This window comes from Prinia subflava, chromosome 10 (assembly GCF_021018805.1).
Source record: "Prinia subflava isolate CZ2003 ecotype Zambia chromosome 10, Cam_Psub_1.2, whole genome shotgun sequence".
NCBI classification, from domain to species: domain Eukaryota; kingdom Metazoa; phylum Chordata; class Aves; order Passeriformes; family Cisticolidae; genus Prinia; species Prinia subflava.
The window spans coordinates 13,113,603-13,136,271 of record NC_086256.1 but is presented as its reverse complement, the minus strand read 5'-3'; the positions used below and the strand labels follow the sequence as shown (position 1 = coordinate 13,136,271).

At 39.0% G+C, this 22,669-nt stretch overlaps 1 protein-coding gene across 11 annotated transcripts in view; it reads right to left on the bottom strand.

Annotated features, from left to right (window-relative positions):
• The window catches only part of ADGRL2 (adhesion G protein-coupled receptor L2), a 174,819-nt gene that overhangs the window by 110,312 nt on the left and 41,838 nt on the right, over positions 1–22,669 (bottom strand). For all 11 annotated transcript variants that reach the window (XM_063407360.1, XM_063407359.1, XM_063407358.1 and 8 more), the window contains exon 2: positions 13,971–14,143. In XM_063407360.1, coding sequence (XP_063263430.1) covers positions 13,971–14,043 — 73 coding nt within the window. In that variant the 5' untranslated portion in view covers positions 14,044–14,143. The remainder of the gene's footprint in view (positions 1–13,970; positions 14,144–22,669) is intronic.

Sequence of the window (22,669 nt, the reverse complement as noted above, 5' to 3'; positions counted from 1 at the left end):
GGGCTGGTTTCAGGGGGGCAGTTTTTTCCTGGTTTTGTTTGTTAGGTGTGGGGTGTTTTTTGTTTAGTTAACAAGTTGCTATGTAGCACCTTCTGAGTGCTAATAAATATTGAAAACTAGAGGCAAGAATTAAAACAAGTGTAAAGATGCAACTACTAATTGTCTTAGGCAAACATACATAGCTGAGATGCTCAATTCGCTCAGATTCGTGAGTAAACACTATGAATTTTAGCCTGTATAGAATGCTTAAGAATGAAGACTGTAACTCCTATAAGAAGGGTGGAAAAATGCAAGGAGAAATCATAAACAAACAGATGCTGCACTTATTCATAGTAAGGAATGTTGCATACAGCAGTAAAGAAACCTAAAAGGGCAACTGATGACAGCAACACTTCTGAAATTTCTTTGGATTCATTTTAATAAATATCAGGTAAAAGAAGGGATAATTTAGCTGTCTGAATTACTGGATTATGAATTAAATCGTTCCTTTTAACATTCTGTACTCAAACCACAGTCCTATTAAGCGTAGACTCTAATGTGAATTTTTAAAGAATGAGAAAATATTATCAGTTCTGCAAGTGATTAAGTCTAGCCCAAAAAGAACATGTAAGGCAAATGCTTTGCAAAGCCTGCCTTTTTGTATAAATGACAGATCAAAGTGTTATTAGTAAAATTATATAATCCTGTTAAACTGGATCCTGGAAAAGGAGTACTGAAAGGCAATTTAGATTCTACCTCTTCCTTAAACCACCACATTTTATTTATTTTAACTTGCAGGTCCTTGCAAAACTCTCACTAGCATGTACATTCTTTTCTTGCCACTGAAATCACAAGACAGGACAATCAGGTTTGTTATCACAAACCCCTCAAACACAACACACTCATGCACACATTTTTCTTGGGCTGTGGATTAGCAGTCTTCTGCTTTTCACACAAACTTTAAAAGGGGAGAAAAATTCTCACAAATTTGTCTTCTGTTCTTCACTGAAGACTTAAAAAAAAAGAGAGAAAAAAACCCTCGTGCACAGATGGATGGAGATTTCTTACATGTTCTGCACTCTTGTATTGTCACCACAGGACCACCTGCAGTCCTGCACTGTCCAGATAGGTGTTCTCAAAAACACCTGGGTAAGCTGTTTGCCCAAGGACTACGTGCTGGAGAAGAGGTAATTAGCAAATGAAACTATTCCTAGCACTCCTCCTTCAACATTAAGTGCAGAGCTGCAGCAGCAAGCTGGCACCTGGTACAGGGAAATGCTAGATGTGATCATTTCAATTTACACATTCAGCACTACATCCCATATGCTTGTCAATGTGAAAGTGTCAGTGATAACAGAGATACCCTAAGAAACTGCTCTGTTGAAATGCTGACATGAAGTTTTTATGTATGAAACAGATCCTCTGCTCTGGACCATCTGTAGCTTCTTCCCTTTCTCATGGGGCATGTGTTGGCCATAAAATCTTTCCATTAAAAAATATATAAAAAATTAAGCTTGAGTTTAAAGTGAAAATTAGAAGCCCTTAAACATTGTAAACCAAATTTATATATAAAAGTATTTTTCATATAAATACAATACTTGCTCAGCAAGAATAAAAAAATGCTGAGCAGAAAAAGTTTGCTGCAATTAGATATAGCAAAATTTATAGCTGTGCTGCAAAATTAAAGGGGAGTATCTGGCACTATGACTTGTACCAATATACAATATTAAACAAACTGGCAAATTATGACTGGCTTTCTCTCTTGACTTTTGGTATGTTTTTCCATGCCTGTGTTCTATACACATATTAAACTCACAGGTGTTTTTTTCCAAAATGCTTTCCAATGATTTCACAACCCGAAATTTCTTAAGTACAACAAAAGTAGGAAGCTTCTTTTGTGTGAGAAGTGATGAGTTTGCTGAATGAGGGGACTGACTAAGGCTAAGGAAGACAATGCAGAGAAGCAGAATGATTTCCTCTGCACAGCTGAGGTCTGTGAGGCGGCGCCCATCCTCAGAAGAGGTTGGTGGAGAGGGTGGAGGGAGAGAACAGCATGGCAGAATTTACAAGGCAGCAGTATTATTTACTGTACTCCTTAAATGATCTGAAAATGCATTGAGAAGTGAGAGATGGAGAAATATGCTCTGTGATAATGTCTTTAAAAAGTAAAGTTGACAAAAGACAAGGAGATTCATGGCCACAGTAATGCACTCCAAAACCCAAAATTAAAACTTAAATACTTTTTTTTTTAAATCCTAAGCAATGAGTCAAGAAATATCTACTGGTACTCAGTGACAATGGATAATTAAGAAATGTACACTCTAAGGAGGTTACTCTGTGCATTTAAGTATTTTGGCATCTCTCTCTGTGACTTCCAGTACTGACTACCGGGGAAAGAAAAAAATCTGAAGAACTGAGATATAATAAGGCAATTTCTGTTCCAGTAAAAGTACATGCAGTTTTAAAATCCCTAAAGTAGTCTTGAAAGGGCTAGTTTACCTGGGAAATGAACCCTTTGGAAAAATCTTGTTTCCCTCCTCAGGACAGAAATCAGATGCAACTCTGGATCTACCCAACCACACCCTTATAAAGGCTGTCTTCATATTTGCACTTGTAAACCTTGCAGACAATTTGGGATACCCTTCACCATCTTCATAAGTAAATCAAGGAGGATTACACTCTAGATGCTCTGACTTTAAATGACAGGGTCCCACAAAGGAATATTCATCATGTAGAGTGTCAAACTGGTACTGCATTCTAACAAAGAATGGCACGTTTCAGACCAGTTTTCAGTCTTGAAAAGAAAATGCTCATTCAGCTGGCACAATGGTTTTCCAAGCTTCAGTGGATGCAAAGATCTCACTGGTTCTTCATCTATTTATGGGTGAAGCACTCTGACAGCCCCACCATGACCTACACCTCTCCCAGTTGTCAAATGCCTGGGTGACATGGTTCAGGGAAGAGGCTGGGGGAAAGTTCTTCCTAAAAGGGAAAGAAAGGCTGTCTCCTGCATCAGGCCACCACAGGGTGCCAGAGAGACCACAAGGGAGCTGATGGAGTGACAGAGCAGGAGTCAACACCTCCTCCCACCATCAGATGGACATCCTGCAGCCCAGTGTCCCGGGTGTGCAGGTGCCCTCCGTGGTGCCAGCTCCCAGGCAGGAACGTCCCCTGCCCGGCTGCACCACCTGCAGCCTGGCCCTTGATGGGCTTTCCAAGGCACACTGCCTGCTGCAAACACCTTCTGATAATTAAATCTTCATACTTTCACTTTGGAAAGCAAACACCAGACACAGAGAGGCTGTACACATCTCCCCATGCTCCAGAGACTTTTCTAAATAACTTGTCAGCAGTGCTAATTGAAGGCGTGTAACATTAATATGTTAACAGCAGACATATGATCAAAAATACAAATTTTCCATTAAAACTGGAATTTGTCAAGACGGAGGAAAGATATGCATGGGCATTTATTATTGTTTTAAGCATTTATTTGGGATCTAATTTAGAAATTGCTGTTATACATTTTAACCATATGCTTTATCAGTCGGCTTTTTTTCCTCCTTTAAACAGCATCAAAGCCTTCCATTAACCTCATCAGAGGCACTCCAACCTCTGACTTCCAGAACACAACAAACACAGAAAACAACTGCAGTGCTTCTCCTAAAGTATCTGACTGTAAGGTCTAGGTGTATATTCAAGTGACACGGGCAAAGCTGACAGCTCTAAAAACACACTTAATAGTTTAGGTTGCACACATGCTATTGTGTTGTCAGCAGAATAAGCACTCTTGTAACCTTCAATATTTTGGTTGAGGAAACTAAAAAAGTTGAGCTTGAAAAATGGAGGGAAAACAAAATTAAGCATTCTAAATCTAGGGAAGTTAGTCTACTATCATCAAACGTATCCACCTACATATGCTGCAGATCTAATTTAGGAGGCATGACTTTATAAATGCTCAAAGAATAAAAAGGAAATTTAAACTGAGCATATGTGTTCACACACTGTCAAAATATATATTTCTGTATCTATATCTATCTATATATGCATCAAACTACCCAGGTTTAAGCTCTAACTATACAGGTAATTTGCTGAAAAATTAATTCCCAATGAAGATTATATATGTGTGTGGGCATTAAAATGGGAATTGATTCCAGAGGCTTTTATTCCAATACCTCCTTCATTTTTAATTCCCCCAGGTTATCTTAAGAATGGAGCATAATTGAGAACTATTTTCATGGAACAGTAATTCTAAATAAGTGGGAAGTTGGAGATGAATTGTATGTCTAAAAAATTATTTTATGTCTAAAACATGAAATATCATGCAATGAAAATAGCATCTTTTGCCTATTTAAATGCTTAACTGGCATAAATAAATACAAATTAAAAGGTCCTTCTACAAACAAAATTTTTAGTTAATGAGCTTCTAGAAATATCCATCTCATGTAGGCCAAACCAAGGTACCACAAAAATATGCACTTTTTACTGATAGAGATATTGCTAATACTCTGGAGAATTGCCTGTGAACAGTTAACTAACACCACCCTATCAAGATACAAACACGCTGCCAAAAATTCTCAAAACCCTCAATAATGAGATTTCCTTGTGTTACTACTTCATAGTGCCATTGGTAACAATTCACTGGCCCTTATCAGACAAGAGTTCCCATTTTCTATCATTCCATTTTTACCTGCCTAATCAGTTGAACAAAGTACTTTATGTAAAATGATTCCTTTAGTTGCCTTAGCTACAAATCCCTGCAGTATTGTATAATTGAAATCTACTCACGTAAGTTAGGAATAATTAGGCCCCAAAATTAAGCCAAACACAAAGTTAATTCAAATAGTCAGCTGCTGTCATTTAAATGGTTACAGAGTTTTATTGTTGCTTAACATCCTTGAATGCTCCTAAATTCACCTTTTTTTTCCTCTGTTACACCCTTATCCCTTACTACAGATGGAAAGAGGATCAAGAGAATTAATTCTGAGTATGTCATAATTATTCATACCTTGACCAAAGACTTTCTTTACTAGTTTTTTTCCCAGTTATTGCCACTAGATTTTTCTATTTTATTTTTAATCAGCCATATAAAAAAGGGAATAAAAAGAATCAAAACAAATGATGCTCTGAGGTAAATAAAGTCAGAAGCACTGGGTCTGTCACAAATATTAACATGATGATGATTTTTATCAGCAAATATTCAGAAAGTCTCTCTTCATATTTCAAAAACCCTTTTATAAAAAGAAGGCAACACAGAAATACAGTTAAAATGGATCCATGAGAAATCTAAGAGCTAGAAAATAATGCTTTAAAGAAATAAGACTAAATATCATAACAGGAATTGTTCTCAGGACTGAGTCAGGAATCTGTTGATTTATCAGCATGAAATTTGAAATAATTGGTACAGCAAAATAATTGTTATATTGTTACATATAAAGCATAAAATAATTGTTACATTATTAGATTACTTTGTAACTGGTAAAGGAAAGACTGCTGGTTAGATGTATTTCTGACTCTTTTTTCTGTTGGCACTCAGTTTACACTGCAGAACAAAAAACTGTATCATAAATCCTTCAAGACAGTTTACACATGGATGACTTCCAGCCTTTTGTGATTTTTTAAAAATGTACAGATGCTTTTTAGATACAGGAAGATGTATATACATATTTAGATCTTCAGACTTGCATAAAGATAGGGAAGATTACTGAGCAGGATTTGAACTGAAGGTCTAAACCAATCAGTTTATGCATGATATAGTATGCTGATAGATATATTTTTTTTTCAGCTGGTGCATTAATACATGAAGTGATGTTTTGTGGACTCTATCCATCTTTATGGGTAATAATCCACATCACAAACCACCCGTTTGCCCTCTAGTACTTTCCATGCCTCACTCTTCACGCATGCCAGTTTCATCTGTTGCAAATTAAATGATGCAAAAGCGTAAGCAACAAACTGTTCAGTTTTGTTTACTAAAAGCATATTTATCTTAAGCCACTAAAAACCATGATCCGTCCTCAGCCAGAAACCCAGACTTTTCCAATAGCCTTTCAAATGACAAATGTTACAATGTTGCAGAATAAATAGCCACTTAATTCTTAAACATTTTGCAGTGAGAAGCAATTGTCAAGCCTAAATGAAACGAACAAGGGCAGCTCAATGGGAGAAATACCGTGGGAGGCAGATTTAGTCACACACACAGGATCAGTGACTGAAAATCTGACTGAAGCTCACCCAAAAGATGGTTAAAACAGAAGCCATACGAAACAGCACTGAAGCCTGTAAAAGGCAAACATTTCCCACTGCTTTTCCAACTGAAAGTGCAGCACTGAATCTGGTTTCAGTGTCAACTTCCTCTCAGGTTTCCTGAATGAATTACCTAATTCAAATTTAACAAGAAAATTGCTCCAACAGCACCTCGCATTAATTGTACTTTCTGCTTGAAGAGAACAAAACTACCTAACTCCTGAGAGAGACATCAAGATCCCTGACAAGGGAGAACACAAAAGCCAGCTTTCCTTCCATCGTCAAGATCCCTCGTAAAACTCGCTGAGTGCTGTATCCAACAACTGAAAGTTATGTGGTCCCCCTGGGCTTCTCACATGTATGGGTTGCTCTGGCAACAGATGAAAAAAAAAATCATTTTGCTTCCCAACTAGTCTCCCCCACACATCTTTTATACACAGAGAAAACATCAGGATTATTATACTAGGATAAATTGAGAAAACAAAAAGAATTAAACGTTCTCAGCCACCTGGACTGGTCCGAGCTCAGAAGGAACAACCAGGGAATCTCCTCTACTACTGCCAACACCCTCATGTACACTTACAGGGGTTACCCTGAATATCACTGGGACATGGATGAATTGTCTCCCTGGCTGAAAGAAGGAGCCATAGGCAGAGCTAACATTCACACAGCTCCATTTCTTTGTACTTCAAAGGCAGAGATTATGGAAACACAGAGTTTTAGCACAGTTGTGTTTTGAGAGCCAAAGGAGTAGTTCTGAGACTCTTTTGGGAATGGCAGAAATTTGGAACACCTCACGCAAAAGGATTTTTTTAGGTCCTACTATAAAAAGGACTCCATATTCAAATTACCATACTATGTCTGTGGACTTCAGATACAGCTCATCAACAGAGGCACACATACAAAGTATATCCTGTGTTAATAGTGTAAAAAATTCAGTATTCCTGAAAAAACCTGAATTATGATTGGAAAAGTATCCAGTATTCTTGAGCTTCATTTAAAACATCAATCCAAACATGATAAACAAACAGAAATCAAAAGGAGCAACTGTAAATATTCTTCTACAAAAACAACATTGATGAATAAAGACGACATCAGTTAACCACTGCAAAAGGTCAGACCATTTTTGAGTGTGTCTTCACCAGTGTTAGAAGCTCCTATACAATTAAGTGCCTTTATAATGGGAGCATGGATGGACAAGCCAAGACTTTCTCTCTGTGAACAGTTTTATCTCCTCTTCCTCATGTAACACAATCTGGAACGCTAGCACAAACACGGAAGCGGGCACATACATGACACACATTTTAGAGCCATTTGTGTAAGTCATTTTTCTATAGTGCCTTCATCCCACATATGCCTCCTGCTATCGAGACATCCATCCATGCAATGTACAACTAGCACAGACTATGACTCTCTGTGCCATTTACCCACAGAGGTAGGCCATGAGCATCAATGGATCTACTTGCAAATATAAAACTCATTTTGTGCTTGCAGAACTTGGCAATAAATATTAAATCTAAAATCATTATCCTTTATGATAATTTTTATAATCTGATCATAAGGACACTAAATGCAATAAGAACGCCAGTGCTGAAGCATTCATTGATGTCAGATGTTTCAGGCAGTTATACTTACTTTTTACACTATGACCTGAAAGTACAATATAAAACAATGTTAAAACTATGCAAAAAACTTTGTTACTAAGACAAGCAGCACTCTTCCACTTGACAGAAAACAGAAACAAAAAATAATTAAAGATTTTTAAAATGCAACTCAAAAAAAAAAAATTATATGTTTTTCCATATTTAGTAATAGAGTACTAATAAACCCTATTTGCTTTTTAAAAGACATGTCCAAATTCTGCTACCGTATTCCTTTATCATAATAAACTAATCTAAAATATTCCCAGATTTACATTTAAAAAAAGAAAAGCCCCTTAGGCAATGATGTCAGTGCAGGCCAGCTGAAGGTTAAATAAACCCCCTCTCATTGTACTGGTCATCAGCAGAGCTCACCTCACCCACGGAGACCCACCAAGGTTACAGCAACTAAAGACAGTAAACTCCAGTAGCAGCTTCGAGGGCTCTAAAAATGCAGCATCTGCCCTTAGCACAATACACTCACTTCTATCATTTTACACACTACAGGGGTTTTTTCTTCTTCTGAACACAGAGCCCAAAAATATGCAAAATCTCCCCTCAAAAAGGAGAATGTTTTTCAGTAACTGAGAAGACAGCATATCAAGATAGTAATATTATTACTCACCTCATAGTAATTATGCATTTATACTCTTTTCTTTGCTTATATTGTGAGACTCCTACATTAACACTTCCTAGCAAAATTTCATTTAAATGTAAGTACAGTATTTAAAATGGTTCTTCATTTATCTTTCTACATAGTTCTTCCACATTTTGAAATAGTGGTGGTTTTGGTTTGGTTTCAGAAATGTAATGTTACAGCGTAGAATCCTGCATACCTCACTACTCTGGGAATATATAAAAGGATGTTCACTGCCAGCACGTTAAAGTATCTCTGGATTTTCTGGGCAGTCTGTCAGTCTCTGTTTTCTGGAAATGCAGTTGAAAAGCTTAACAGACATTCTTCTTTAAGAAGAAGTTTGGTCTTGCTGTTTTGATCAATTTTCTTTTTAGAAGATATGTTTGGCCTCCCTTAGAAAAGAAGAGAGATGTCCCACATAAGTATGCACCAGAAAATCCCACTGAGAAATGTCACGATCTTTCAGGACAGAAAACAGGACCCAGAGCAGCAGTTGCTTGCTTCAGAAAATTCTGCATAATCTGCACTGACCAATTAAGAAAAACAAAATTGCTAAAGACCCCTAAACTGTATAAGGTACACATGATATAAATAAAGATAGCATTAAGCTTGTTAGAGTGGTCCTCCCAAGGGTGGGCAGTACCGGTCTGGCCTCAGCACGCTGGGTGTGCTTGTGGGTGCTTTGCAACCTCTGCAAACCAAGGGGTTCCTGCTTTGCTGGGTGCCTGGCAGAGCCCTCACCGTGATAAATCCCATCGCTAGAAATTAAATCAGTGCTCCCATTTGCTCTGGTGCGACTCCATAATGGATTTCACTCCTTGCAGAACCTAAATCCACTAATTAACAGAAGTTGATTTCTACTCTAGGCCATGGTACAAGCGTTTTATAATTTTTATCCTGGGCAAAGTCCTACTAATATTCCCAGTAAGCATGTAGGAAAGCTGATGTGCTTTTACAGTTTGTTCAGTACCTGTGCCCTATGCCTTAGACACTCCACATCTGAGTGGCTCGACAGGAAGTGAAGAGCTGGAGTAATACACTAAAACAGCAAATACCTTTGTAGTGGCCCAAAGTACAATATCTGTATTTAGTATTTTCTTTAGTAAATGCACGAACATTGAATATGCACTTAGAACTGCTTCCAATTCAGCACTCAGCTCTTTGGCTGGCATAACTGAAATTCAGAGGAATATATCCTTTTCAGTGTAATGCTCATTAAAACAAACATTCGGAAGCAAAGACAAGCTGCATTTCTTTAAATAACATTAAATCCATTTAGGAAAACAGAATTAAATAGATATGAAAGCATTCTGCTTCTTCCTCTGGACAAAGCATAGATAGTAATTCATAATAAAATGGATTTAAATTGTATTAAACCTTGGTTAAAATTGAACGTTAGCAAAGAAAATTATTTCAGCGCTTCCAAGGCACTTGTGCTTTTCAAGCAGCAAAAGCGAATAAAAACAAGCAGCATCAAAAGCTAGTCAAAAAGGTGGACTTTGTAAGCAAGATAAAGCTTAAAATACTGAAACCTGCACTGTCCAAAAACCAATCTTCACCAGAATGTTTAGCTCTGACATCTTTTTTTCATATGCATATTAGTGTATCTGTCTTAACTTGCTTGAAGAAAAACCAATAATACATATAATATGCTTTCTACTCTGCTTTGCTATGGAAACAAGACATGTGTGATCTCACTCTCTGGCTTTCTGTATTTTCTCAGATAATTTTTAACTTGTTAGATGATTTCACCTAATTAAGAAGGGGAAAAAATTAGGGGAAAAAAAGAGGTGGTGTCAAAAGTAATTAACTTCCTAGAGTTTGTAGGAAACAGGTAAGTGAAGGTGTGGGACTGAGGAGGAAGCTCCTCCTGATGGTGTGGGACAGAAATGGGGTGGGACAGACACAGGGTGGGACAGACAAGGACATACGACAGACAAGGACATGGGACAGACACGGGCATGGGACAGACAAGGGACATGGGACAGACAAGGACATGGGACAGACAAGGACATGGGACAGACAAGGACATAGGACAGACACGGGCATGGGACAGACAAGGACATGGGACAGACAAGGACATGGGACAGACAAGGGACACGGGACAGACAAGGACATGGGACAGACAAGGGACATGGGACAGACAAGGACATGGGACAGACATGGGCTCTGGCACAGTGCAGAGGGAGCTCTGCTCTGCCCCAGGTCCCCTGGCCACGCCTCACAGGGCCACTTGCCCAAGGCCAAGCCAAATTGCTTCCCAATGTAGTCCCTTCATTCTGCCTTTTGCAATAGAACTGTTGTTTGAAAGAGATGCCTATGTAGAACATGCTAGAAAAAGGGACAGAAAAATAACTTTCAGAAATGAGATTAATAATATTTCAGCTCATGACTTGAGCTTTTCATTCCTTCTTCCAGCCTCATCTCTTCCTCATTTAGGGCTGCAACGCTTGCTGTTGATGGCAGTAACAACAAACACAACAATGTTGAGTTGTTGATCAGCTGTACCAGCAAGTGTATCATAACTCAGTGTGGTTTTCCTGCCCAGCTTTTGGCACTTGTCTGTTCCAGGTGCATTTCACCTGAAGGAAAGGACTGTTTGAAAAGCAAACCCATCTGGACTGCATAGCCAGGAAAAGAAACAAAGCAAAACCAAGACCTTATCTGAAGATATGATTCCTGTTAGGATAGGCAATACTAAAAGAAAATTACAGCCTTCGTATAACTGTGCCTGCTTGCTAATTCCCTGGTGTGTTAAAGTCAAGGCTGTGAGAGTAATAAAGCCTTTTCTTGATTGGAAAATGTTTCATTATATGAATAAATGAATCACTTGTCCACACCCAGGATCATTTCCCACACAACCCCCCCCCACCATTAAACTGTACAGTAACATTAAAATGTAACAGCGGGGAATTCAGCCAGGTTTCATCTCCCCCAGTAACTGCAACAACCTTCATGTACACATCAGATTTCTATAAAAAACCATACGTTCCAAGCAAGAGAATTAAAGATTTTCTTATTTCTAGCAAAAGTTAGATGCTCTTATTTTAACCTTTGTTCATGTTCATACTTCCAGGCATGAAGTGCTACTAAAGCATGTTATACTTGGCATCTCTTATTACTGAAGCAGAAGGCAATGTAATTTTGTGAGAAAGTGTAATAATGCAGTATTCATTTTTCTTCTGTGGCTGGAAGCCAACTCTATATTAATATTCATTTCCAGTATACAGAGCCACAGTATTTCATTTATTTTAAGAATTTACAATTAATTTAGTATGATTCTGTTATCTGCTCCCAATTTCCTTCCCTGTTTCTTTTAGCTGAAAAAGCAGCTCTTGTATAGACTTTAAAAAAGTAAATTCACAACTGAAGCATCAAAAGATTGCTACTGGCTACTAAAAGCAAGAAAAACAGGGACAGAACAAAATGAACTTGAAATATTACAGATGACAATGAAAATTAACTTTCTGCAAATGGCAAAAATTCAATCTGCAGAAGTTCTCAGTTGACTTTTTCCTTTCCAAACTCAGCAGATAAAACATTTTAAAAGATTTTAAGAGATTTACAGCCTGCAGTTTGCAACTGTAACCAAACCACATAAAGTTCCTCATCTGCTTTTTCTTTCTGCTTTCAAATGTTTTCAACCATCACACAGCATGAAACTGCAAGTACCCAAATGTTTGTAAAATGCATTAAGTAGAGGGATTTGAAACAATTCTAATAATAATAATAATAATAATAATAATAATAAAATCCTTAGTGTTTCAAAACTTCAGAAAAACACCCATAAATAGATGTTTTAACTTCCTACACCCTAGGTTTCACCGAGTGCAACCACTTCTGCAATGTAAGTGCATTTATAATTAGCACCAGCTACTACCAAACCAGCCAGTCATAAAGTTTATAACTCCAACCTCCCAACCCACATTTACCTTTCGTACCTATGGAAGAGGCTGGAAAGCATTTCCCCTCCCAGCTCTTGGCCCTTCCTTTGCTGCACAGTGGGGCTGCAGCCAAGCCCACCTTGGCCAGCCCACGAGGGCAGCGAGTACAGCGGCCCCCGGAGCGGGGCTGAAACCACCCCAGGTCTGCACTGGGAACATCCCAGCAGTGCTGAAGGAGGGGAGGGATGGGGAACTGGCTGTGCAAGCTGCTGAGGTGAAAGGAGACTTCCCCGAGTTCAGACCCCGCACGGAGACTCCGCGCTCCCCAGAGATGTGTGCGCTCACACAGGCAGATGAAAAACCCATCTCAGCAAAGCTCGTCTGTCAGCACAGCCCGCGCTGTGCAAGGCTGGAAAGAGAGCTTAGGAAGTGACGTGGCGAGTGTGGAAGCCTGCATAAAATATTTGGATTTTTAATCTTGGGGTTTGTCATTTTTAGGGACTTTTTATTTATATAATAGTGCCTTTTTACTTATACAAATTTAGGAAGAAAGAGAGGGGGAGGCAGGGTAGCTTTTTGAAAGTATTTCTAAAAATCTGGCCTTAAACTTCAAGGAATTTTGACAGAGTAAGCTGCAGATCTGCTTTAAAAACTGGTGAGATCATTACAAAGATGCAGCAAGGAAGTCTATATATTATACATCAATTACTGAATAATGTGAGATGGCATGGAGATGCTATTTTATTACTAAACTAGTCCTTTCACCTGCAATCTAGTCAATCAAAATGCTTACACCCCAAAATAGCCTCAAGTTCTATACAAATATTTTTAATTAAGAATTCATAAGTCATGTTTTCCTTTTCATTCATTTGTGTTCCTGCTTATTAAAAGGGCAACAAGAACAGCTGTGGAGACACACTAACTGGATGAAGTATAGTTTATGAAAGAAACAGATCAAGAATAGACAATGCATCTTCTTTTAAAAATCTTCTTCCTTCCTCATCTCTTTAATTTAACAGCTATTTTAAATACATTTGATAGCAGTGAAGTATTCTTCCTTTTTCTAAAAAAAGCAAAAATATTTTCAAGTAGATGCTATTTCTGTATGAACTTTGAGTTTTATTTCCTGAAATTTAACTTGCATAGCACTAATCTTAATGAAGTGTTTGCCATTTTGTTTTCAGTGAGCCAAATTAGAAAAGTAGAACGGGTATTTCATTTAGTTGTTTTATATCACATTTAAAATATCTATTCATTTCTTCTAAATGGTTGTGCAATGAGAATAGAAGAGGAAGGATAAACAGGAACAATCCAAAAATAAGGCACCTACCAATCAAGGCCATTAATACTTCACTTGCCTGAACATTGCATTTCAATTTCAACATATGACACCATCAAACCTAAAAAACCCTATTTGCTTTTTTTCTTCATTAAAAAGGGACAATTTGAGTCTTATAAATTAAACCTAGAATATGCTACAGATACATTGAGTTTTCATCCTCAAACTTCAAGTTGTCTAACAGAAATTAATTGCACAGTCCATTTAACTCATCTGCAAACCCAAGTGAAAAATAAACTAAGGCTTACCTTCAGTACACTGCAGGAAGCTGATAATGAGCAGAAACCAAAAACTTTGCATTCTGCAGCCAGAAGACACCATTATTGATCCCTGTAAGAATTTTCTTTGTATTCCTTAATGAATCCAGTTATAAAAGCCCAGCATCATCGAAACCAGTGGTCTGCATTATTCATCTTCATACCTGGAGTAGAAGAGGATTGGGAAGAAAAGGAGAAAAAAAATCTATCAGTACCTGAACACCAATAATTTGGAATACCAAGTTTGACTTCATACAAAGACAGAAATTTTTAGTAAAAACTGAGAGTACACCTGCACTGTAGCTGGGAATTTGGCAGGGTTTTGGGATGTAACCTCTCAAGGTCAGTGATGGCTAAGCACAACACCAAATAATGATACGTGTTGAAGTTGAAAGCATGAGTTGTACTGATGTATTTGCACTAAGACAAAAAACCAACAGGACAACATTTGCATCGAATGTAAGAAAGTGGATCTGTAGATAAGTCAGCTAAGCTTTTCTGACTCCATAAATCTGACACAACCTGCATTTCTCTACCTCAAGGAACCAAAGTAAAATTAAATCTAGGGCACTACCATATTTCTGGGGGATTTGAAACATGGAGTGACTGAGAACAACACAGCAACTCCTCGCAGCAGGGAGGCGGAGCAGGTCTGCTCCCTGCCATGGCTCTGGCGTTCCCTTCATGCTACACAAAGATTGCTCTCCTTGGATGAGAGAGGCAGTAACAGCTGCTTTGCTGACAAAATCCCCTGCTTGGTGAGACAGCCTCTGCATATGACTGCACAGTTAGCTGTACCTCTACACAATAAACATCTTCAGAGAAAAGAGAATAAACAATGGATGAGACCTTCTCCTGTCCTTAGCCTTGGACAAGATTTGTCTCCTACTGAGAAATGGGGGCTGAACTACTCCTTTGGTAGAGGAAAAATTCTTAAAGGAAGAATTCTTAAAGCTATCATTTGCATTTGAAAAATATAATTAGAGTGATAGAGTGCAGTAGCTGTGGTAGAAGATTTGACAGCAGAGTGCTCCCTTTTGCTAATGACTCTATTCTCTCACCAGCCAGCTGAGTAACTACACACATCCTCTTCCATATCTCACTGTGAGAAGCTAGGTCATGCTTCAGCCCTGACTATTAGAGTTTGGGAAGCTAGAGAAAAATTAACATCCATAGAAGAACAGATTATTTTTAAGTAGAAAGCTGGCTCTACATATTACAGATATGTGAAACCACTCTGGAGAATACTGAACTCTGCAGGAATCACAGATGCAAAGGGCTCAGCCCGGTGTCACATTGACTTGGTCTTTCTGGGATGAACGAACAGGACTGCACGGATCTATTGCTGAGATATCTGAAATTAATGTTACTTTAAAACCGCGTAACAATGACTGTGTAAAAATTTAAGTGGCAGGATCTAAGGGCCACTTATGATTCTTATGAGTACTAGAGCATGCTAAGGGCTTTAAAAATACTTTTACCCTTTTGGCAAGGAGAAGTGGAAAGGATGAAGAGCACAAAATGCCAGATACAGAAATTCTATCAAAAGTTGATCATTTTTAGAAGTATAAAGTGTAGATCAGTCAACGTTAATCATAATCAATGATAAAGTTTGCTCTCTGAGAACACAAACAGAAACAAGAATGACACTCATTTTTTTTCCCACAAGGAGAGAAGGATGGGTATTAACAGAAAACATTATGGAACAATTTCTCTGGCTCTCAAAGAAGGCGGTGTACCTGTGGAGATTATTAAATAGCCAAGCAGGTTTCTTTACTTCACTCCTCTTTAAGAGAACTGGAGGCATCCTTCTCACAACACAAGTGTGCTTGCGATTCCTCACCCAGGGAAATGAAAGAAAACTGACATCTGAGGCCATATGATTTTATGTTTATTGATACATAAAAATGAATGCTTTTTTTCCAGTTTCCAACTACAGACAGGTGCTCCTCAGTCACAGGCACTTTTTTCCCACACACATTTCAACAAGAAGCAGGCAACAGCAAACGGAGCGCAGGACGGGAGGAGCGTGGCTCTCCCTGGCACACCCCGGGGCACAAGGTGTGACCTAAATTTAGATTGTGACACAGGACAACCCCGACGCGGTTATGAAGAGACAGCCACATTCCTGCTCTAGATCTTTTACTGATCCACAAAGTCCACAAAGGATGCACTGCATTCAGCAGAAATTAAAATTGCAAAGGAGCTCCTGCTGAGTTAAGAAGAAAAAATTGCCACCATGATCTCCAAAAAAAAGCCCCAGAGATAGTTCAGCTAGAAGCTTGGGAAGAGTCTGGATTAATTTTTCACCTGTAGTACCCAAAGGAAAAATCATAAAACTATTCACAAATACTACAGACTAATCAGCGTAATTTCAGTAAGCAATCAGAATAATCCAAGAGAATAGATGATGAATAATAATGGCTAAAAGTGAAATTGAATCAGCCTTCTGATTGCTCCCAGTCTGTCCAGAAGATTTGGACCTCCTGAGGTTTTATTATTTCTACAACATATCACTACACTCCCAGGTTCTGAGATATCTTTCTTAACTTCAACTGGACAGTGACATCCCTGTGGTTTATCATCCTCAAAGTCATCACTTCCTTATGGGCATTTTTAAATTGGAGGGGGGAGGAGTTATGTCAAAAATAAAACCAATAATCAAAGCATCACTTGCAGTAAGACCTAGCATCTTCCAAGGAAATAGTTGCAAAATGTATGCCAAACACTTTCCATTTTTTTTCAATTGAGTAAGAGTTCTTGACCTTCTAAACTGACTTAGTCACTTTTATAAGGATCTACAGTTTCCGAAAATATATTGACACCTTGGTAATACCAAAATCAGCAGAAACTATTCAATTAAGACAAAATTGAGAGCAGTTTAAAGGACAATTTTAAGTATTTTGTGCAATATCTTGTTCTCTTTAGATTGCTGTAGCCTACAGACATAGAATTTAACTCAGTGTGCTGCTGCAAAAAGAATTAAAAATAAACTAACCAGCCTCCACTAGATTATTGGTAACATATGTTTATCTAAAAATCCAAGAAAAAATGCAAGAATGTTTGAAAACTGATGCAATAGGGTTTGGGTTTGCTTCTTTTCTTTTGAATAAGTTAACATGTTCACAACAAAACAATTTTAATGGAGCCTCTGTATTTGAGAATCTCTGTGTGGCTCCAAGTAAAAGAAGGGTGCAGTTCCAACCATTCATCAGCGTAACAAAAGCTAAACCTGAAAAAGGCATCCAGACAGGAGCTGGAGCCAGGGAGCACTCGGACTAAAGACACTGCTGTCAGCCACATCCCTCTGACCATCCATCCATCAGTGACACGGAGACTGTCGGCATCTCACAACAACAACAAATCCCAAAGCAAACGAGTAGAAGCAGGAAAAGATGTATTAAGTTACTTCTTGGTAAACAGCAAAAGGAGACCACAGCGAGTGGCTGTCCTGAGCAAATAAGTTATTTCCCCTCAGACCTTAATAAACCTTTTCTCTGCATCACTGACTGCTTCAGCTTGTGGGTGGGGCAGAGAGAAACTCCCTAGAGCAAAATCTTGCTTGAATTTCAGAGCGCAATAAAAGCTGCCCAGATGATTTCAGTTGTAACTTAAATCCCTACCTCTGGGCCATACTGCAATCTCCCACAGGAAAAAAACCCAACCCCCTGCTGGAAGTAGAGTGATTCACCTTGTCAAGATTCTTCTCATATGCACTCTTAAAGAAGGCTAGATCAGGAATAGAAGTGTTATTTAATGTTCAAACCTGTACCACTGCAAAGGCACTGGGCATCTCTTCATACTGCATTCACAAGCTGTGCTCCAAGTCCCGAGTACCTCAGCGCCCCGCCTCGTTTCCTTGTTCTTCTGTGCTTCTGAAACTCCTCACAGACGGAGCACAGCCACTGCTGGCCATCCCTCTCCCCGCAACATTGCTCAAGAGCACCCCAGAGATAAGAGAAAGCTGCTCCAAGCATGCTCCTTGAAATACTTTTATCTTTGAAGAGAAAGACCTCTAAAGGACTGCCGCATCCCGACTCTACTCTGTTTAACCTTCCCAAGGTTTTATTTTCAAAAGCCAAAAAAGGGTCTTTTAAGAGCTTCCGGACAACTGACACAGCATGCTCAAAAGCTGCCTTTTCCCTCCTGTTCTATCCAGCTTTTCAGGCAATTAAGACAAAGGAGAACACAGAGATCTTTCCAGCTAAGCAAGGATGTTTTTCTTAAGCTAAAAGTCATTCAGACTAATGCTGATATATTTTAGACTATAGTGCTTAATTTTCCAAATCCTTTCAGAAACACCACAGAGTACTTGCAACCTCGGTGAAGCTTTAACATCGCTATTACAGAAATAAGATTTATACTAGCTTTACAGATGATGAGGCACAGGGAGGTAAGGAACATCAGGCATTGCTGCACAGCTCATACTTGCCAAGGAACTAGCAGGATCAGGCAGTCCTTCTTATAAATCCTGTGTGACCTACCCTGCCACACATGCAGCACCCCCACTGCCTTTCATAACCCAGTTTATGAAACTGAGTAATTCTGTAATATATATGAGCCATTCTGCAGAGGAAAGGAGGGGCAAGAGAAGGCAAGGGTGAGTAGATATATATTCATGCAATATAATAGACTACTTCGTCTCCTGAGAAATCATGTGTCCACGTGCCTTCCCATCATGAGGCTTTCCCAATTTAAAAAAAACTAAAAAGTTAAACTCACTATAATCTGTAACATAGGAATTTAATTAGTAAAGAATGATTAGTAACACTGTCTAAGCCGCATTAGCAGAATATTTAAATGAGACTAATACTGTTTATGATCCAAGAGCTACCATTTTCTACATATCTGCAATGAGATCCAGCTCTAGTTTTCAACATTGAACGTATCTTCAGTCGCATTCAACATGACTTATTTCTAAATTCTCAATATGCTTATTCAAAATTTGATTTACATTAATAACTCCACATTAGTGCTACAGTCCCAGATTGTAGAAAATCTGGTTATGAGTTTAAGCTATGAGACCTTACAAAAAAAAAAACCCCAACAACAATCAAGACTGTGCTCATCTAGTTAGCCTCCTCCTACTTCATATGGTAAACAACCAATGCCTGATCTGCTCCAGTGAAACCAGCTGCACATTGCAAGGTGAAAGGAAAGGCTAACTCTGATCCATCTAAAAAGGCTAACAAATACTTCCTTTCCATTAAAAGCAATTTAATGCTCAAAAGGTAGCAGGGAGTCTTATCTACACTTCTGTATTCAACAGTTATTAATTGTCACCTTGAAGATTGGATTCCTAACCCAAAACATTTCTCCCAAGTTACATGGAAAGAATACAGTATGAGGGAAGGGAATAATACAGTAAGAACAAGACTTGACCAAGGTCATCCAATCTTGCAACAAAAAAATTACTTCAATGCATTCAGCTGCACTGTGCTCCGAAGTTACATGCTCATGCCTGATGAATGCCTGAAACAGTGAGCAATAAATGTGCACCCTAAAATTGACAAAGATCCCAGAAACACCCACCCCACCCTGAGTTTTCAGCTCTTCAGTGTCACAGATCATTCAAAATACCCAATCTGCCTATGCAAGGCATGACACTAAACAGTGCACTGACACTATTTACCAATGGGACATCACAATTTAGTCCATCAGTCCCCAGCACCCCGGTGGTCTACCACAATTATTCACAGGGAAAATAAATCGGATTTGAGAGGAAAAGACAAAGATTTTCCTTTCTCATCAGCGCTCTAATTCAGCTTGGCCTCGCTCTCGTGTTTTACAGACACGCTACACAGCGGTCCGTTCCCAACAAGCCAGCTTTGCCCCTTGTTAACACAGGATAAAGCCTGGACACTCAAGGGAGTTCTCATTCAATAAGCCAGCAAAGTAAACCTTTGCTAGCGCTAATAAGAATGGCTTTTTTTGGCTCCAGGCACTCTCCTTTGCCAAGTCTGAATTTCTCTTTTTGCCTTTGATAAATGCTCAGAATCAAGGGGGGTGGGGGCGGACGGAGGGTGTCACTCAACCCTCATTGCAAATTCCCTGCATTTCACCTGAACTGACACCATGCCGCTACATGAGGCCACCACAAGCAGTGCAGGGAAAACCTTCCACCATTTCTGCCCTCTCTGTCACTACAGCTTCCTGGGGACTCAAAGATAAATCCCCACCATCCAAGGCAGGGGGGAGGGAAAGGGATGCTGTAAGTCAATTACAACTGTTATCGGCTGTAATATCTTAGTGTCATGCTGAGCATGTTAAATATGCTGATCACTGTGGACACCAGAGGCATAGTCTGAGGCTGTTTGCCATTCTCTTCATTAAACTGCAAAACAAATAGCTCTCATTTTCAAACCTATGTAGGACAGATTTTATGAACATCAAAAATAAACAAGAAAATAATGAGTATATTTACAAAAACACTGAGAACCATATGACAAACTTAAAGAAGCGATTGTAACAGCTGAAGAAAATTCAAAGGCTTTTCAAACTTCTCAGAGAAGAGAAATCCTCAAAATAATCTATTTATATTAAAGATCTCATTTTTTTCCCTTGGAAAAAAAACCCACTAGACTCACATCAACCAAAGACACAGCAGTCTTGTAAGACAGGAAACTGTTTGCTGACAGCCTTGACAAGGCTTTGCAAAGGCCCGTATTTCTCAAAGCTGTTATGCCACTTAGCTGATCTTTTTTTTTTTTTTTTTTTTCCTCCACTGTTTTTCACAGCTGAGAACTTGTTTGAAGTGGAAGTAGACTGAAAAACAAAACAAACAGAACCAAGTCCTGGGACTGTGGTCAGACATGTCGGTACCTGTGAAGTGACATGGTGTTTCTCTAATTGACTGCAAGGATTTCAACACACCAGATCTGCTTTTTGGCCACTGGGCCCTGGGCTTAGGCAGGGAGTTCTGGTACTGAGTACTGAATCCAGCTCTGGAGCCCTCAGCGTAAGAATTAGGTGGGCCTTTTGGAGAAGGTCCAGAGGAGGACACAAAGATGATCAGAGGCTTGGAGCACCTTTCCTGTACAGACGGGCTGAGAGCTGGGGCTGCTCAGCCTGGAGGAGAGAAGGTTCTGGGGAGACCTTATGGTACCTTTCTAATACCTAAATGGACATGTGAGAACTGGAAAGGGGCTTTTTACAAGGGCCTGCAGAGAAAGGACAAGGGGGAATGGCTTTAAACTGAAAGAGGGTAAATCTAGAGTAGATGTTTGGAAGCTGCACTGTGAGAGTGGTGAGGCACTGGATCAGGACTGCTGGTGCCACATCGATGGAATTGTTTAAAACCAGCTCGGATGGGGCTTTGGGCAACCTGCTCTGGCAGCAGGTGTGCCTGGCCTGGAAGGGGGGTTGGAACTAGATGATAATTTAAGGTCCCTTCCAACCCAAATTGTTCTGTGATTTTGTCTTTCACAGCTGACACTGAAGTATTACTCCACAGACCAGCACAGAGCCAGCAAAACACCCACGCATTACTAACTTCCAAAATAAAATCAAGTTACAGACAAGAGCAGGCAAGAACACACTTTATCATGCATGTGCAGCACTTTTATCCATGCTATAACCAGGTTAACGGGGGCCGTATAGCCCCAGCACACTGCACCTCTTGGGGGATGGCTGTGCTGCAGCCTCGGCATTTGATATTCAAGAACAAACCTCAGTTTGGGAGCACCAATTCCCTGGAAAGTACTGCACTGGAAACTTCTTTTCTGGGCACGTGCCAAGGAATATTATCAAAAAGATTCATGAAGCTGCTGGTTTAACATTCTCTTTAAAGCACCCATTTTCTATCAGTTGTACTTATGATCACATTAAGTGGTCTGTATTCAATATAAATGATATTGTTCCAGTTTCAGGAACAAGCTTGAGTGTGCAGCAAAATCACTTTTGATTATTTAAAAAAATCTATCTAAAAGCCTTTGTTATCAGAGAGGTACCAACTCCTACTAAAAAATATTTACCATTTTAAAAAGTCAGAAGCAATGGGCATATAGACACGATGCACTGAGTGTAGTTTGGGCAGGTCTTTGCTTAGAGAGGAATATTGTTCCAACATTAACATCTGTGACACCATGGCCTAATCATTGTGCAGTGAAATATGAATCAAAATCAATGGTGGCACCTACGATGTAATCTCTGCTGTGTTTGGCTCACTGCACCAGATCTGTGACTCATAGATCATTGTTACTAGCCATTCAGTGAAATCAATATTCAGATTCCCTCTTGGTCTATACATAAGACCACTAAATGAAATAATAATGACCGAGATATGTCATATATTAGGTTATCAATATTACCAAAAGGGTTTTCTTGGGAGCAATGAGATAATCTATGATAAAATACATCAGATGAGCATGCAAAGAAATGTGAAAAACCTGTGACTATATATAGAGGGCAGGAGAAAGGAGAAAATTTTAAATATTTCTTTTTCCATCATATGCTCAAGTATTAGAATTTATCATAGCACCACAACAACACATTTTATGAAAGACCATTTCAATAATGCATGCTTTTAACCATGTTTTAAAACATGCTGTACCTAAGCATTTTTCTTTTTTCAAAAAGCCCCTTCTCACATTATTCCTAGCTTTGTTTCTTTTCTCTGAAGCACTATTAATATTACCATGATCAGAGACTAGTGTTTCCTTTCCAGCAGTCTGATGGTCAGGACATTTAGA